Source organism: Argiope bruennichi, chromosome 11, assembly GCF_947563725.1.
Source record: "Argiope bruennichi chromosome 11, qqArgBrue1.1, whole genome shotgun sequence".
In the NCBI taxonomy this organism is placed as follows: domain Eukaryota; kingdom Metazoa; phylum Arthropoda; class Arachnida; order Araneae; family Araneidae; genus Argiope; species Argiope bruennichi.
Window position 1 is genome coordinate 74,731,035 of NC_079161.1, and position 17,186 is coordinate 74,748,220.

The 17,186-nt window shown below is 40.4% G+C and overlaps 2 protein-coding genes across 3 annotated transcripts; one reads left to right on the top strand and one right to left on the bottom strand.

Moving 5' to 3' along the window:
- Positions 1-7,084: 7,084 nt before the first annotated feature.
- On the bottom strand, positions 7,085-8,353 carry LOC129956688 (uncharacterized). Its single transcript, XM_056068619.1, has one exon. The coding sequence runs from the start codon at positions 8,351-8,353 to the stop codon at positions 7,085-7,087; it is 1,269 nt and encodes a 422-aa protein (XP_055924594.1).
- Positions 8,354-12,394: 4,041 nt separating this feature from the next.
- Positions 12,395-13,640, top strand: LOC129957588 (uncharacterized). Of its 2 annotated transcripts, XM_056070001.1 has the most exons (4): positions 12,395-12,671; positions 12,755-12,842; positions 12,967-13,258; positions 13,351-13,640. In XM_056070001.1, exons 2-4 carry the CDS (start codon positions 12,762-12,764, stop codon positions 13,638-13,640), a joined length of 663 nt encoding a protein of 220 aa, XP_055925976.1. In that variant the 5' UTR covers positions 12,395-12,671; positions 12,755-12,761. The 2 variants fall into 2 exon arrangements, with proteins under 2 accessions (XP_055925976.1, XP_055925975.1); XM_056070000.1 differs by having other exon boundaries at positions 12,395-12,842.
- Positions 13,641-17,186: the final 3,546 nt, after the last annotated feature.

The following is a 17,186-nucleotide window of genomic DNA, read 5'->3' on the forward strand; positions in this document are numbered from 1 at the left end:
AAGTTTCATGATCATCAGCTGAACATTTGGCACATCGAAGGCTGCCACGACAAGTTCCCTGCGAATGTCCAAATCTCTGACATTTAAAACAACGCAGAGGATTTGGTATATATGGTTTAACTTTAGATTGTATATAGCCAGCACGTATAAATTTCGGAAGTTCCGGACTACTGAAAGTTAGAATGACATGTTTTGTTGGAATGAATGAACCATTACGTTTAATTTTTATGCGATGAGCTGCACAAACTTTTTGGGAATGCAATTCCTGAATGAGTTCATTCTCCGAACATTCAAAAAGATCTAAATCGGAGATGACTCCTCGAGAGAAATTTAGTGTCCTGTGAGGAGTTACCTCTACAGGGAAGTCTCCAAGTTGTGTTAATTTCTGAATCGTAGCAATCTGTGTTTTTGATGAGGTCTCAATAAGGAGATCCCCGGACGGAAGTTTTTTAGTAGATTTGACATCACCAATAAATGAAGAAATCAATCTTTGAACTATGAAAGGTGAAACTTTATTAAATGTCTTTGGTGTGTGTAAGATTAGGAATCTAGTATCTTCTGTGATTGGTAAACGTGGCGAAGTGTCTGAAAAACCCATGCAAAAAGGGAAAAAAATTCAAGCCCCGACGGCACCGCCCACCATGGAGCCCAACAAGGGAAGGCAGCCACCGGCTCTGGTTGCCTCCAGCCTCAGCGCTTACCCTGATGCTAGCCAGAACTTATACGCTAAGGGCCACTTCCAGGAACGTCTACCACCCTTAACGCAGAGCCCCAGAAGGTGACCCCTTCGCTTGATCCCCTTGAGCAGACCAGCCAAATGGCTGGGTTGGTTGGTTGGTTTTTGTGTTTTTTTGGCACAAGAGCCATTCTTGGCTAAACTGCGCCAGACTTTTGTTGAGTTAAAGTTCAATTCTAGAAACCATTTGAATTAAAAGCGATAAAGGTTTTAAAACACAAGACACATATGATACGCAAAAACGATTATCAAGAAAAAAGAAAAATGTTAAATACTCATATAAAACCCAATTGATTTTAAAAATTTAAAAACATTTGGATGGTGTTTCTCACCAATCAAGTCTTTTAAGTTAAGAGAAGTTGACTTAAAAAGGCAATGACGCTGATGATTAAAAGAAGGACATTCAACAAAGATGTGCTTTACACTAAAATTCACATGACACGTGGGGCAAATTGGCGCTCTATCACCAAAAATTAGATGACGGTGAGTGAGACGCGTATGACCTATACGGAGGCGAGTCAATTTAACATCAGCCTCTCGTATAGGTAGAACAGGCCACAAACCAATTGTAGGTTTTATTAAATGTAGTTTGTTCTGGGTCTGTAGGTCCCATGAATCTTGCCAAGTTGTACAGAGTTTATAAACAAATGACTTTTTGATGTCACAATATGGGAGGGCCTGAGACTGAAATGTTGATGCAGATTTAGCTGCAACATCAGCCCTTTCATTGCCCGCAATACCCACGTGAGCCGGAACCCAGCAGAGAATTATATTAAAACCCCTGTTTTGTAGTAACTGCAGGTTAAACAAAATTTCTAAGGCGATTGGATGCATGTGGTTTTGGAAATGAGCAAGGGTTTCCAAAGCACTCATACTGTCAGTATATATGATAAAATTACGCTCAGTAGAAGGGGAAATTTCCTTTAGTGCGTAAAAAATTGCAATCAACTCAGCAGTAAAAACAGAACAAACGTGGTTAATACGGTAGCTGAGTGTATCAGATGGAGTTATAATGGCACAACCAACATGTCCATCTGATTTTGAGCCATCTGTAAACACTGGGGTAAAAGAGGAATATTGACAGCGGTGGTCATGGAAAATCTGTTGAAAAATAACAGAACTAGTTGAAAATTTATCAAAGCCAAGAAAAGGGTTCAGAAAAGACAAATTTGGAATATCCCAAGGAGGAAAAGAATAAGGATCAAGAGATTTAATGGCTATGTTATTAAGATCCGAGTCATGCAGGGCACTTTTGACTCTCCGACAAAAAGGTAGAATATGATAAGGTCGGGCATTATAAATTCTTTGAAGGTTTTCAGGAGAAACCATGCAATGAATGGGATGGTTTGGGACAGATAGTGCCCGAAAATAAAACAAAGTAGATAATTTTTGACGCCGCAAACAAAGTGGCAACTGGTGACAAATTACATATAAACTCTCAACTGGAGAGGTGCGGAAAGCACCAGAGCAGATCCTGAGAGCAGAGTGGTGAACAGTATCAAGATGTCTCAAAACAGAAGGACGGGCAGACCCATACACCATACAGCCATAATCCATGCGCGAGAGAATGATCGCTTGGTAGATACGGAGCAGGGAGGTTCGATCGGCACCCCAAGATGTTCTAGAAAGCACTTTTAAAATGTTCAAATTTTTCTCACACCTCTTCCGCAAGTTTAAGACATGTGGAAGGAAAGTGAGCTTGCGATCGAAGATTACTCCCAAAAACCGTACTTCAGTCACAACTGGAATTGGTGTGCCTCTTATCTTTATAACCGGATCTAAGTGCATATTTCTTTTCCTACAAAAGTGAACACATCGACTCTTTTCAGGAGAGATAGTGTGACCATTTTTATTGCACCAGGTTACCACCTTATTAACTGCATTTTGCAATTGCTGTTCTATTATATTCATGTTACTACCCTGACATGAGATCTGTAAATCATCAACATACAGACTGGCGTGTACGAATGAGGGCAAATGATTTAAAATTAGACTGAGATGAACAATAAAGAGGGTGACACTGAGGACACTTCCCTGAGGAACACCCTCAGCTTGTATAAAATGATTTGAATAAAAATTGCCAACACGAACTCGAAAAATTCTATATGATAAAAAGTTCTGTAAAAATATGGGCATGTTTCCTCTAAACCCAAATTTAAAAAGTGTAGAAAGTATGCCAAAGCGCCACGCACGGTCATAAGCCCTCTCAATATCAAAGAATATGGACACAAGGTGGTTTCTCCGAACAAATGCATTGCGAATTTGGGTTTCCAGCAAAATCAGATTATCAAAAGTCGATCTTCCTTTGCGGAAACCACTCTGCAACTGGGAGATGCAGCCTTGTTTCTCCAATTCGTAGATTAGACGAGCATTAACCATGCGTTCAAAAGTCTTGCTGTTGTTGTTGTTGTTGTTGTTGTGCGATTTTATTGGCGCAAGAGCCATTCTTGGCCATACTGCGCCAAGCGTATGGTTTTTGGTTTCATCTCATGATACAAGATATTTTTCTAGAATTTAAAATAGAAAGTTCTGATAAAAATTAATGAATTATTATTTTTTTAAATTGTCCAAATTCAAATTTAACATTGAGTAAAGACAACAAAATTACTCCAAAAGAGAAAAAAATGATTCTGTTAAAGGCTCAGTAATAGACAGTTGAATGATAAAAATGTCAGATACAAGTAAAAAACCGAATAGATTTTAAAAATTTAAAAATATTTGGATGGTATGTTTCACCCACCAAGTCTTGCATGTTAAGTGACGAGTGGAAGAAGTGACGACGATGAACATTAAATTCAGGGCATTCGATCAAAATATGTTTAACGCTAAGTTCAGTACGACATTTGGAACACGTTGGCGCTCTCTCACCAAAAAGGAGATGACGGTGGGTATGACGAGTGTGTCCTATACGTAGGCGAGTCATTTTGACATCAGCCTCACGTTGTGGAAGAATGGGCCATAAACCAATTGTGGGTTTGATGAAATGTAATTTATTATTGATCTGCAGATCCCATGCCATCTGCCATTTAGAAAAGATTTGACATACAAGAGACCTCTTAGCATCACAATATGGAAGCGATTGCGATAGAAATAATGTTGCAGATTTGGCTTCAAAGTCTGCCTTTTCATTTCCGGATATACCTGCATGCCCTGGGATCCAACAAAAAATAATTTTGAAACCCCTATTTTCTAGGAGTCGTAATGTACACAAAATTTGAATGGCAATTGGGTGCATCTGATAATGATAATGAGAGAGTGTTTCTAAAGCACTCAGACTGTCAGTATAAATTATAAAATTACGCTCAGAAAGAGGCAAGATTTCGCAAAGAGCACAGAAAATCGCCACCAACTCAGCTGTGAATACAGAGGAATAATTATGTAGGCGATAGCTCAGAGTATCAGCTGGAATTATGATGCCGCAGCCGACATGCCCATCTGATTTGGAGCCATCTGTAAAGATTGGTGTGAAAGAAGAATACTGACAGCGATGATAAAGAAAAATCTGCTGGTAAACAATAGAAGCAGTAGAAGACTTATCGAATCCTGCAAATGGATTCAGAAAGGAGAAGTATGGGACATCCCAAGGCGGAAAGCAAAATGAATCAATTGTCATGATGGTGAGATTTGAAAGACCCGAATCACGCAAGAGCAATTTTGCTCTCTCACTGAATGGAAGAATGTGAGAAGGACGGGCATCATATAGTCTACGAAGGCTAACTGGAAGGTTCATTTGACAAATAGGGTGATTGGGAACAGATTTTGTACGGTAATAATATGAAATAGATAACTTCAAACGCCTTAAATGAAGAGGAAGTTGATGGCAAATGACATACAGGCTTTCTACTGGAGAGGTGCGAAACGCTCCGGAACAGATTCTTAGAGCAGCATGGTGAATGGTATCCAGTCGCCTTAAAACTGTAGAGCGTGCGGAGCCATACACCATGCAGCCATAATCAATGCGAGAAAGGATGACTGCTTGATAAATACGGAGTAGGGAGGTTCTATCAGCTCCCCAAGATGTTTTAGACAGAACTTTTAAAATATTCAATGCTTTTTCACACTTCTTCCGTAGGTGTAAGATGTGCGGAAGGAAGGTGAGCTTCCGATCAAGAAACACTCCCAAAAACCGAATTTCATTCACAACAGGAATAGGGGTATTTTTAATGCAAATACTTGGATCCTGGTGAATGTTTCTTTTCCTGCAGAAATGAACGCATCTGCTCTTCTCAGGAGAGATAGTATGCCCATTGTTATCGCACCAATCTACAACTTTATTAATGGCATTTTGCAATTGTCGTTCGATTGAATTCATATTACTGCCTTCGCATGAGATCTGCAAATCATCTACATAAAGTGATCCCTGAACAGATGAAGGTAAATGAGTTAAAATTTGACTAAGGTGGACGATAAAAAGTGTGACACTGAGGACACTACCCTGTGGAACTCCCTCAGCTTGATTAAAATGAGTTGAATAAACATTTCCAACACGAACTCTAAAAATCCGATTTAATAAGAAGTTCTGTAAAAATATGGGAAGGTTTCCCCTAAAACCAAAGTTAAAAAGTGTTGAGAGTATGCCAAAGCGCCAAGCACGGTCATAGGCCTTCTCGATATCGAAGAATATGGAAACTAGGTGGTTCCTCCTGACGAATGCGTTGCGTATTTGGGTTTCCAATAGTACGAGGTTGTCAAAAGTTGACCTACCTCTTCGGAAACCACTCTGCAACGGGGAGATGCATCCTTGTTTCTCCAATTCGTGTATGAGACGTGCATTAACCATTCTCTCAAAGGTTTTGCAGAGACAGTTTGTCAGAGCAATTGGTCGGTAGTTCAGAGGGTTGGATGCTTCCTTACCAGGTTTTAATATCGGAATCACAATAGCTTCGCGCCATTGTGAGGGATACTTCTGTTCAGTCCAAATTCTGTTAAATAATAGTAACAGATTTGAAAGGGAAGTTGCATTCAAGTGGCGGAGCATATTGTATGTTATCCCATCTGGTCCAGGGCTTGTATCATGAGCATTAGATAAGGCCGTTTCCAGTTCAAACATCCGGAATTCACAGTTATATGGAAAAGTACATCGGTCATTAAAGCGCAGAGGCAACCGTTCCGCTCGATTCTTAATTGCCAGAAATGAAGAGCTATAAGAATCCGTTGCGGACACTTGTGCGAATGCTTGACCGAGAATATTGGCAACATCTAATGGGGCTGAGTGCGCCACATTTCCTATATTTAAAATAGGTATGGTGGTTTCACTGTATATCCCATTAGCAGCCTTAACTTTTTTCCACAAATGTTTACTGGTAGTGGAGGATGTGATAGATGATACAAACTTAATCCAAGATTCCCTCTGACTACGGCGACGAATTCGACGAGCAAGGGCCTTGGCACGCTTAAAAGCAACAAGGTTTTCTGTTGTCGGGTATCTTCTAAAAATATTCCAAAGTCGTTTTTGGTTTTTATAGCTGTCGCAACAAGCTTCATTCCACCACGGTTTACGATATTTTCTTAAACGTGGGGAAGTCTTCGGAATGGTGGCATTTGCTGCACTTATTATGTTATCAACGACATGTTGCATTGCTTCCGTGATGTCGCAAGTGTTGACCATAGTCTCGGTGACATTTGCCAATCGCATGAAGGCACCCCAGTCTGCCCGCTGGAATAGAAAACGGGGGGGACAATGAGTCACACCACCTCTATCAGCATGGGAGACAATAATAGGGAAATGATCACTATTATAAAGATCTCTGCTCACTGCAAAGGTCAGCAATGGCAGAAGTTCAGGAGAACATATGGCCAGATCAATTGTATGAAAGCTACGTGTAGGTTCGTGGAAGTACGTCTTCTCTTTATTATTGAGCAGACAGATACAGTTATTAGTTATAAACTGTTCGATCTGCCGCCCACGAGAGTTTGTACTATCCGAACCCCACAAGGTACTATGTCCGTTGAAATCTCCGAAAATAATAAAAGGCTTAGGAAGCTGGTCCACTAAATCATCAAGATCTTGTTGGCTAATGACATCGTGAGGTGGCAAGTAAATACAACAGACTGTGACCAATGATCGTACATGAACTTGTACAGCCACAGCCTGTAGAGCTGTATTCAAAGTGAGAGATGTGCTCGGATATAAATTTGATGTAAAGATACAGACACCACCAGAACTGTGAGAGCCAGTGCCTGCATCTTTCCGAATACAGTTATAACCACGCAATTTAATGGGAATGCTTGGTGTCAAAAAGGTTTCTTGGACACCAATGCAAGCAGGATGAAATGTGTTTAAGATGGACTTGATGTCAGAAAGTTTGGACCGGAGGCCGCGACAATTCCATGATAAGAAGGTACCCATTAAGAGGTTCTTGTTGCAGAAAAATTTGGAACAGTGTTAAGGGGTTGCGAGATTTCGCAACTCATTTTTAAATCGTCATCCTCTTCTTCTGATGGATGAAGTGATATGAGCTCAGGGCTTTTGGACGTTCCACCAAAAATTGAGGTTAAGTCCTTGTGGACTATGCCCCGATTAGCAAGACCAAGAGCGACTGAATTTTTGAAAAGTGATTTTTTTAATTTTGGAGAAAGGTCTTTTTCAGATAGGCCACGTTTAGAAAGTTTTAGCTTCCGAGATTTATTAGGTTTCGGTTTTTGTTTGGAAGTTTTTGATTTGACAGGCTCAGGAGCACTGGTAGTTGAATTTTCTGTTTCTGAATCAGATGCTTTTTCAGGAGGTTTTTTATGGGAAGTGTGTTTTGAGCAATTTGGGCAGGAACAGTTTTCACAGAAGGACTTTTGGACCGCAGATGCATAGCTAAGACCAGGTTTAGGAGTCTGGGCCAAAACTTTCCGTCTGGCTTCTGGGTATGAAATATTTTCTTTTATTTTAGTTGCAACTATTCGTTTTTCCAGTTGCCAGCGTTCGCATAAACGAGAATATGATGTGTGGTTGCCATTGCAGTTTGTGCACTTTTCTGGTGCAGTGCACTGCTGACAATCGTGGCCTTTTTCTGCGCAGCGGGCACAAGTGATAGTCCCGCGGCAGTTAGTTTTCGAATGCCCAAAACGCTGGCATTGAAAGCATCTCAATGGATTGGGGATATACGGGCGTACAGGTAATTTTATATAGCCAGCACATATATATTCAGGTAACTGATGGCTATGGAATGTTAGAATAAAATGCTTTGTTGGGAGGAGTTGTCCATCCCGCCTAATTGTTATCTGGCGTACATGTGTCACTCCCTGCGACGATAGTTCTTTCGTTATCTCTTCTATAGGTACATTAAACAGTTCTCCGCATGTTATTACCCCTTTCGAATAGTTTAGCGATGCATGTGAACAGACTGTAACTGGTATTGTGGCCAATGCTTTTAGTTTAATGATTTGCTGGGCTTGCTTTTTAGAGCATACTTCAACCAGCAAATCGCCTGAACGCATTTTGCGGATTGATGCAACCTCGCCGACTGTCGCCGATATTGCTTTTTGGACCAAAAAAGGTGAAACAGAGTTAAATGTATCGTTTTTATCGGATACTCGCTTGATAACAAAAAAGGAATCAAAATGGTGAGTGAAGGATTTGTAATTAGAATGATGCCCACTGAAGGGAGATTTCTTGGAGGAGCCCATATGACATTGTTGAATTTTCGGGCCCGACGGCACCGCCCACCACGGAGCCCAACAAGGGAAGGCAGCCACCGGCTCTGGCCATTCCCAGCCTCGGCGCTTACCTTGGTGCTAGCCGGAACCTATACGCTCGGAGTTACCCCCGGGGACAGTGACCACCCTTAACGCCAAGCCCAAGGAGTAACCCCTTTGCTTGATCCCTAGCAGACTAGCCACTCAGGTGACTAGGTACCAGCCGATTGATACACCGGGGACCACAGTGCACCACCCGTCTTTCTAGTGGGTTGCCACGCACGGCCAACACGTGGGGTTTTGGCTGTCCATGAGAAGCAAGAAGCAAACAGAGCGGCGACAGCTTCTCATGGAGAGCTCCCTCGCTTGCCGTCGAGGGAAGGAAAGACAGCAGAAAGCAGAAGGCGTAGGGGAGTGGAAACATAAAGGGAGTATAGATCCCTGGGTACCTCGGGATTGGGACACCCGTACTCACCTATAGTAGGTGAGCCCCTGAGGGGTCAAAAGTCTTGCAAAGACAGTTGGTAAGAGCAATTGGTCTGTAGTGTAAAGGGCTTGATGGATCTTTCCCAGGCTTTAGAATTGGAATTACAGTAGCTTCGCTCCATTGTTTAGGGTACTTCTGCTCAGTCCAAATCCTGTTAAACAATAGTAACAAATTAGATAGAGAAGTCGCATTTAAATGGCGAAGCATGCTATAAGTTACGCCATCTGGTCAGGGGCTTGTATCGTGGGCTTGAGATAGAGCCCTTTCCAATTCGAACATCCTAAATTCACAATTGTATGCAAAGGTATGACTATCATTAAAATGCAAAGGCAACCGTTCCGCGGGATTCTTAATTGCCAAAAACTCCGGACTATAAGAATCAGCTGCGGAAACTTGTGCGAATGCTTGGCCTAGAATATTAGCTACGTCTAATGGGGCAGAATGCAACATATTTCCTGTTTTTAAAACGGGAATGGAGGATTCGCTATAAATGCCATTTGCAGCTTTTATCTTTTTCCACAAAAGTTTGGTGGAAGTTGAGGATGTGATCGAGGATACGAACTTGATCCAAGATTCTCTTTGACTATGACGCCGAATTCGTCGAGCTAAGGCTTTGGCTTTTTTAAAAGCGACAAGATTTTCGGTCGTAGGGTATCTTCTAAATATGTTCCAGCGTTTTTTCTGATTTTTATAACTATCGCGGCAAGCTTCATTCCACCACGGTCTGCGGAAATTTCTTACATGTGGGGAACTCTTTGGAATGGTGGCATTTGCGGCGCTTATTATGTTATCAACGACATGTTGCACTGCTTCCGTGATGTTGTAAGTATTAACCATATTCTCTGTGATTTCTGCCAAATGCTTGAAAGAATCCCAGTCTGCCCGCTGGAATAGAAAACGCGGAGGACATAATGTCGCACCGCCGCTATCAGCGTGGGAGACTATAATAGGGAAATGATCACTATTGTAAAGATCCTCACTTACTGCGAAAGTCAGCAGTGGCATGAGCTCAGGAGAACATATAGCCAAATCAATACTGTGGAAGCTGCGAGTGGGTTGATGGAAATAAGTCTTCTCGTCATTATTTAGGAGGCAGAGACAGTTATTTGAAATAAATTGCTCGATCTGTCGCCCACGAGAATTTGTATCTTCCGATCCCCATAAAGTACTATGTCCGTTGAAATCGCCTAGCATAATAAATGGTTTAGGAAGCTGATCCACTAAGTTATCAAGTTGTTGTTGATTAACGACATCATGAGGCGGTAAATATATACTACAGACCGTGACTAATGCTCGTGTGTGAACTTGAACTGCCACAGCCTGTAGAGATGTATGTAAAGTAAGAGGTGTGCTCGGATAAAGATTTGAAGTAAAGATACAGACTCCACCAGAACTGCGAGGTTCTGTGTCTGCATCTTTCCGAACACAATTATAACCGCGTAATTTAAGAGAGGTGTTTGGTTTCAAGAAGGTCTCTTGAACACATAAACAAACTGGATTAAATTTATTGAAAATTGTCTTGATGTCTAAGAGTTTGGGACGAATGCCGCGACAATTCCATGAAAGGAAGGTACCCATTAAGAGAGTTTTGCAAGTTGAGAGTGCTTGGAAACAATAGTTTGAGTTGCCGAAACATCGCAACTCATTTCAAAATCCTCATCCCCTTCAGATGGATGGAGGGTGATGAGATCTGGAGTTTTGGGCGGGTTACCGAAAACAGATGTTAGATCTTTGTGGGCTATGCCCTGCTTTGCAAGTTCTAATGCTACAGAATTGTGGGTTTTAGATTTAAATTTTGCTTTCAATTTCTCCGATACCATTTCTTGCGAAAGACCGCGTTTAGAAAGTTTTAGCTTTAGAGAACGTTGGGGTTTCGGTTTAGGTTTCCGTTTTCTGGTTTCATGAGTTTCTGGAGCACTGTTTGTAGATGGTTCAGTATCCGAATCAGATGATTTTACAGGGGTTTGTTTTACAAGGGAATCAGGTGTTTGTTTCTCAGTTAAAATCTGAACACAACTTTTACATTTACAGTTTTTGCAAAATGGATTTTTAGTAATGGATGCATAACTTATGCCAGGGGAAGGTGTTTGTGCAAGGATTTTCCTTTTTGCTTCCGGATATGGGATTTGTTCCTTAGTTTTCACAGTTACGATTTCTTTTTCCAATTTCCAACGTGGACAGGATCTTGAATATGAAGTGTGTTCGCCATTGCAGTTGACGCACTTTTCGGGTGCCGTACACTGCTGGCTGTCATGTCCCTTCTCTGCACAACGGGCGCATGTGAGTGTCCCGCGGCAGGCCATCTTTGAATGCCCAAAACGTTGGCATTGGTAGCATCTAAGAGGATTTGGAATAAATGGTCGGACAGCAAGACGCATGTAACCAGCTTTAACCTTTTCTGGCAATGTTGGTGTCTGAAAGGTGAGAACAAGATGCTTTGTGGGAAGGAGTTGTCCGTCTCGCCGAATTGAGATGCGGCGTACATGAATTACTCCTTCAGATTTGAATTCTTTTACGATATCTTCATTGGAAGTATTAAATAACTCCCCACAAGTTATCACACCTTTAGACGTATTTAAAGATGTGTGAGCGGTAACGGATACAGGAATAGTTGCCAAAGCTTTCAACTTAAGAATCTGTTGTGCTTGTTGTCGGGAGTTTACTTCAATCAACAAGTCTCCAGAACGAAGTTTGCGAATAGAAGAAACTTCACCAAGTGTACCAACGACGGCCTTTTCAACAAGGAAAGGCGAAACTGTGTGGAATGTTTCTTTAATTTCTGATATTCTTTTGATTATAAAAAAATGATCAAAATATTTTCCATTAGTTTTTTTTTCGTTCTTTTGTTGTGAAATTAGTTTAGGCCCCATACGATATTAATAGAGTTTCAGGTCCGACGGCACCGCCCACCACGGAGCCCAACAAGGGAAGGCAGCCACCGGCTCTGGCCATTCCCAGCCTCGGCGCTTACCCTAGCGCTAGCCGGAACCTATACGCTCGGAGTTACCCCCGGGGACAGTGACCACCCTTAACGCCAAGCCCAAGGAGTAACCCCTTCGCTTGATCCCTAGCAGACTAGTAACTCAGGTTGCTAGCTACGGCCGATTGATACACCGGGGACCACAGTGCACCGCCCGTCTAATGGGTCGCCACGCACGGCAAACACGTGGGGGTATTAGCTGTCCATGAGAAGCAGGACGCAAACAGAGTGGCGACAGCTTCTCATGGAGAGTTCCCTCGCCTACCCTCGAGGGAAAGAAGAAAAAAGGAGACAGCAGAAGGCGCAGTGGAGATTAAACATAAAGGGAGTAAAGATCCCTGGGTACCTCGGGATTGGGACACCCGCACTCACCTATAGTAGGTGAGCCCCTGAGGGGGAGAAATACATGGTGTAACCCAGGGAGGAAAGCAGAATTGGTCAATAGATAATATTCTTACTTCGGAAAGTTGTGTGCCAGAAATGAAAGATTTCATACGTTCATAAAACGGACGGATAGCTGTCGGGCGAGCACTATAAAGTCGTTCTAAGAATTGACTGAGAGTGGTGTAAATTAAAGGATGCTTAGGTGTGGATGAAATTTTAAAATAATATTGCAATGACAATTTCTGGCGACGCAGAGAGAGTGGAAATTGATAGCACGTCACATATAAGCTTTGCACTGGGGATGTGCGAAAAGCTCCACAGCAAATCATTGAAGAAAGGGCTTCCTATATTCAGCAGTACTTCGAGAAGGAAGATGTTCTACTGAATCCTGCTGAAATAAAAAAAAATCCAGGGAGACGGCAAGTTGCCAAACTTGCACTGAATAGCTTTTGGGGGAGGTAAAGTATTCTATTTTTTAATAAACTGTAATTAATAAACTATTTGTGTTTGTGTAGTTAGCTAATCATTTTTTTTCTTCTAGGTGAGGAATGAACATCAACAAGTGTCACCTATCTTATGTCGATAGCTTACCTGCATTTAATAAGATGTTAGCTGATCCTACAAAAAATGTAAGCCGTTTTATTCCTCTGTGATCAAATTCAACTAGAATATCTAATTTATCATTACAAATGCTCATACTGAATAAAAAAATGTAAAGATGAATATTGATCTCGTGATTTTCCTTTTTCGTAGGTAAAGGACGTCTACTTGCCAACACCAGAAGTGGCGGCTATTGTGTGGGACAGCAAAAAAGAATTCATTCCCCAGGACACTGGCACCAATATTTTCTTGGCGGCTTTCACTACAGCTTGGGCTCGGCTGAAGCTGTATTCAGAGATGGATAAGCTTGGAGAAGCTGTTCTGTATCATGATACAGACAGTATTATCTACGCTAGTAGTGGTGACAATGACCCTCCACTCGGAAATTTTCTGGGAGATTTCACAGACGAGTTGGACGGTGATGTAATCACTACATTCATCTCTGGTAAATATGATTTTAATTTTTCGATTGTTCTGTAATAATGCATGAAATGCTTCATATAAAAATTACTTTCATCTAATACTTTGTTTTTATAGGAGGGCCCAAAAATTATGCATATGAAACTGCGAGTGGCAAGACATGCTGCAAAGTTCGGGGTTTTACCTTGAACTTTAAAAATAGCTTAGCATTAAATTTTCACTCGATCAAGCATATTGTATGCAGCTTGGACCGAAAGGACAGCATACTGTTCGATGATGCCGCCAAGATAACGAGAGACGCGAAAAGAAGGAAAGTCTTCAACGCGAAGCAAAATAAACTGTATAGGATGGTTTACAACAAGAGGGTTGTAAAAGAAGATCTTTCTACCATACCCTATGGATTTTAAAGCAAGTATAAGTTATATCATAATTAAAAGATTGAGTAAGAGCGACTTCCTCTTACTGTTTTTAAAATTAATTTAATTGCAACTTAATATGAAATTTATGAACTGTTATTTTTGTATAATATGCTTTTCCCATTACAGACTGAATTTTATGATTTTACATGTATTTAAAAACTCTTATAACTTTAACATATTTTTACACATAATCTTATACATTTTTTTTTCATATTTTTTTCCAGGCTGAAGACAGTTTAAGACTATCGATCTTGATTCCTTGTATATTTTAAAAATTGTGAAATTTATTGTAATCGACTGTGTTTTTATTGTGAATAAAAAAAGGAAGCTTATTGCAATTCATGGTGTTTTTATTGTGCATAAAGATACATCAATATGTAATCCATTTATTTCGTCTTGCATACACATGTTTAGTTGATTTAGGGTTTCCCAAAACATTATCTTTAAAAACTTTTTGGTTGACAATGTAAGTAGGAGGCATGTTCATCTCCTTTATGGCTGCTTGAAATTCCTTGAATCCTTTTGGCGACTTCTTTCTGTTCCGAAGTAAGTCTGTGAATAGATTCACGATGCTTGTTCTTGGTATCCGCTGGCCCTTGTAAACAATTTCTCCTTCAGGAGTCCACGATAGTATTGAGTGATTAGCTTTTAAGAAATCTAAAATATTCTTAGCAGTATTCAAATACTTAACAGGGGCAGACTGTAAAATTCGAGTTGTAATAGCATCCTCTTTTATTTCTGAAATAGTTTCTGGTTCTTGATTTTCAAGTTCTTTTTCCTGTTGAGGTTGTTGTATTTTCACAAATTTTTGAAGAATTTGTAAATATTGGTTTACCTTCTCACTTTCTAACAGATCCTTCTTAAAAAGAATATTTTGCATTTTAGTGTCTAAATCAGATAAATGATCCACAAATTCTGCCCGATCTTCGGGTATTAATACCATTTTCTTAGTGTACTCCATTGATGAGGGAACTAATCGCAGATACAGCAGCAGGTAACAAAAATGATAACTTCTTATTCAACGTGGTGAAGGGTTTTTATCTCTTCTTATATAGGGGTATTTTCCTGTCCGAAAGTTTCCTTAAGCTGATTTTAAAAGGAATGAGTTTATTCTTTTGTTTCTTAGTTAGAGGTACATTTCCTTGAAGCACATTCACACAGAGCTTTAATAATATTATTTGGACATGTTTTAAAAACTGAACTCTTCGATTTAATTTTACAAATAGCTTTCAAATATTCTAGCTGCTGCCTCGTACACATATTGATAACTATTCTGATCAAAAACTGCTCAGCGAAAGGACTTTATATAGTTTCCAAATATTTGGCAAATACCTTAGCTTTGTAGACGGCACAATGATGAAAGCTTTTTCGATGCATGTAGGGGCACAACAAATCGAAAGTTGGTAAGTCTCTTATTTTTGGACATTCAAAATCATCAAGATTTAATATTTCGCGCCCGGTCAAAAATTCTAAAAATTTCTTTTTTTCAAGTCCTTTTACGTAAATATAAGAAAATGTTTCGAAAATGACTATGAACACACAGCGAAGGGTATTGTAAGGTAATTCACCATCATTCCATTCGATTAGATGAAGGAACTTAGTAATCCAAGAGTAAGTACTTTGTTTCTTACGATCCAAACTTTCGAAAGAATGAGGCGATTTAAAAAGCCATCGTCCGCAGAAAGTACCGTCATTCACAGCACACACTGCCATCTCTTTGACGATAAAACACCCCGGAAATACCTGAAATCCTTCAAAATCTAAGACTGCTGATGTCATGGTGTTTCCGTAACGAAATGACTAACGAGGCTGATATACATAATATTTATCTCCCGGAAAAAGTCCAGTGCGCAGGCGCAATGAATCATCCGTTCGAGGTGTCAGATCAACAAGTAGATAGTTAAATGCTTTTGAGGTAGCATCTTCGTATATTTCTCGAAAAAATTTCACATTATTTGGGTAAAGCTGGCGACCTAAATGCATGATTTGGGAACGATTGCGAGGATTTTTAAATAAAAACATGTAATGTGCATTCAGTGAAATATCACACATTTCTTTACCTTTGTGAAATATATTTTGAACTATAAGAATGATATTTAAATTACGATGATGGCTTCCTTTAGTGAAAAGTTTGCTTAATTTATTGTCACTGGAAAGTTCTGCCATTAGATCATCGATCACAATTACAGCATTCGAAATACTATTGATATTAGAAGGCAGTCCTTCGTGAAAATTCTACATTCTTCATTTCTTTGTACAGGCTTTGATAAGCTCCATAGCACCAAATTATTTTAGAGGGAAAAGGATATATCTTCTGAAAATCGATTAATTTCTTCACTAAGTGTGTTTTCCCGCAACCTGTTGCTCCACCTACAAGAACGGTGCACGGGTGACGCAGATATAAAGCATTCATGATTACTAACTGAAAATTTCGTGAGTGGTTGTATTTATACCAAAAAAAGAACTAAATAGCTTTCAATAAATTTATTTACTGTCTAAAAATCATTCTTACACCATATCTTTTTTTTACAAATTGACATCTCGCCGGATGGTAATACGGCGGACATGTGTGACACCTTGCGATTTTAATTCCTAGGTAATTAAATCTACAGGCCAGTTGAAAATCTCTCCACATGTAATAACACCTTTTGATGTATTTAAAGATGTGTGTGGGTATACCTTGATTGGTATAGTTGCCAAAGCCTTTAACTTTTGTATGTTCTGGGCTTGCTTTCGTGAATTAATCTCAATCAGCAAGTCGCCAGAACGCATCTTGCGTATTGACGTCGCATCACCAATTGTAGCACAAATTGCTTTCTGTACCAAAAAAGGGGAAACTGTTTCAAATGTCTCACTTTCAGAAATTCGTTTTATTATAAAAAATCGATCAAAGTGTTGGTTAATAGAAAAAGTGTTAGGAACTATCTGACGCCCACTAAAGGGACCCTTCTTGGGAGGAGCCATCCGATATGAAATATGATTCGGGCCCGACGGCACCGCCTAAAAATGGAGAGACTGTATGGAATGTCTCATTAGCTGAAGACTTTCATTTGACAATGAAATACGTATCAAAATATTCTTTCAAAATTTTTTCTTCACATTGACGCCCACTGAAGGGAGATTTCTTTGATTTACCCATACACAAGGTAAGAGTAATTCGGGTCCCGACAGCACCACCCACCACGGAGTCCAACAAGGGAAAGTAGTTACCGACTCTGGAATTTCCCAGCCTCAGCACTTGCCTTAGTGCTAGCCGGAACCTATACGCTCAGGGTCATCTCCAGGAACGTTGACCACCCTTAACGCCAAGCCCCAGAGGATGACCCTTTCGCTTGATCCCTAGCAGACTAACCAAATGATTAGGATACCAGCCGATTGATACATCGGGGACCACAGTGTACCACCCGTCTAATGGGTTGCCAACACGTGGGGTTTTTGGCTGTCCATGAGAAGCAAGAACCAAACAGAGCGGCAACAGCTTCTCATGGAGAGCTCCCTCGCTTGCCATCGAGGGAAGGAAAAACACAGCAGAAA

Bases quoted from the DNA above. Each gene is read 5' to 3' on its own strand.
- LOC129956688 (XM_056068619.1), bottom strand. From the start codon at position 8,353: ATGGGCTCCTCCAAGAAATCTCCCTTCAGTGGGCATCATTCTAATTAC.
- LOC129957588 (XM_056070000.1), top strand. From the start codon at position 12,762: ATGAACATCAACAAGTGTCACCTATCTTATGTCGATAGCTTACCTGCA. The intron at 12,843-12,966 runs GTAAGCCGTTTT...CCTTTTTCGTAG, and splicing joins TAGCTGATCCTACAAAAAAT to GTAAAGGACGTCTACTTGCC. The intron at 13,259-13,350 runs GTAAATATGATT...TTGTTTTTATAG, and splicing joins AATCACTACATTCATCTCTG to GAGGGCCCAAAAATTATGCA.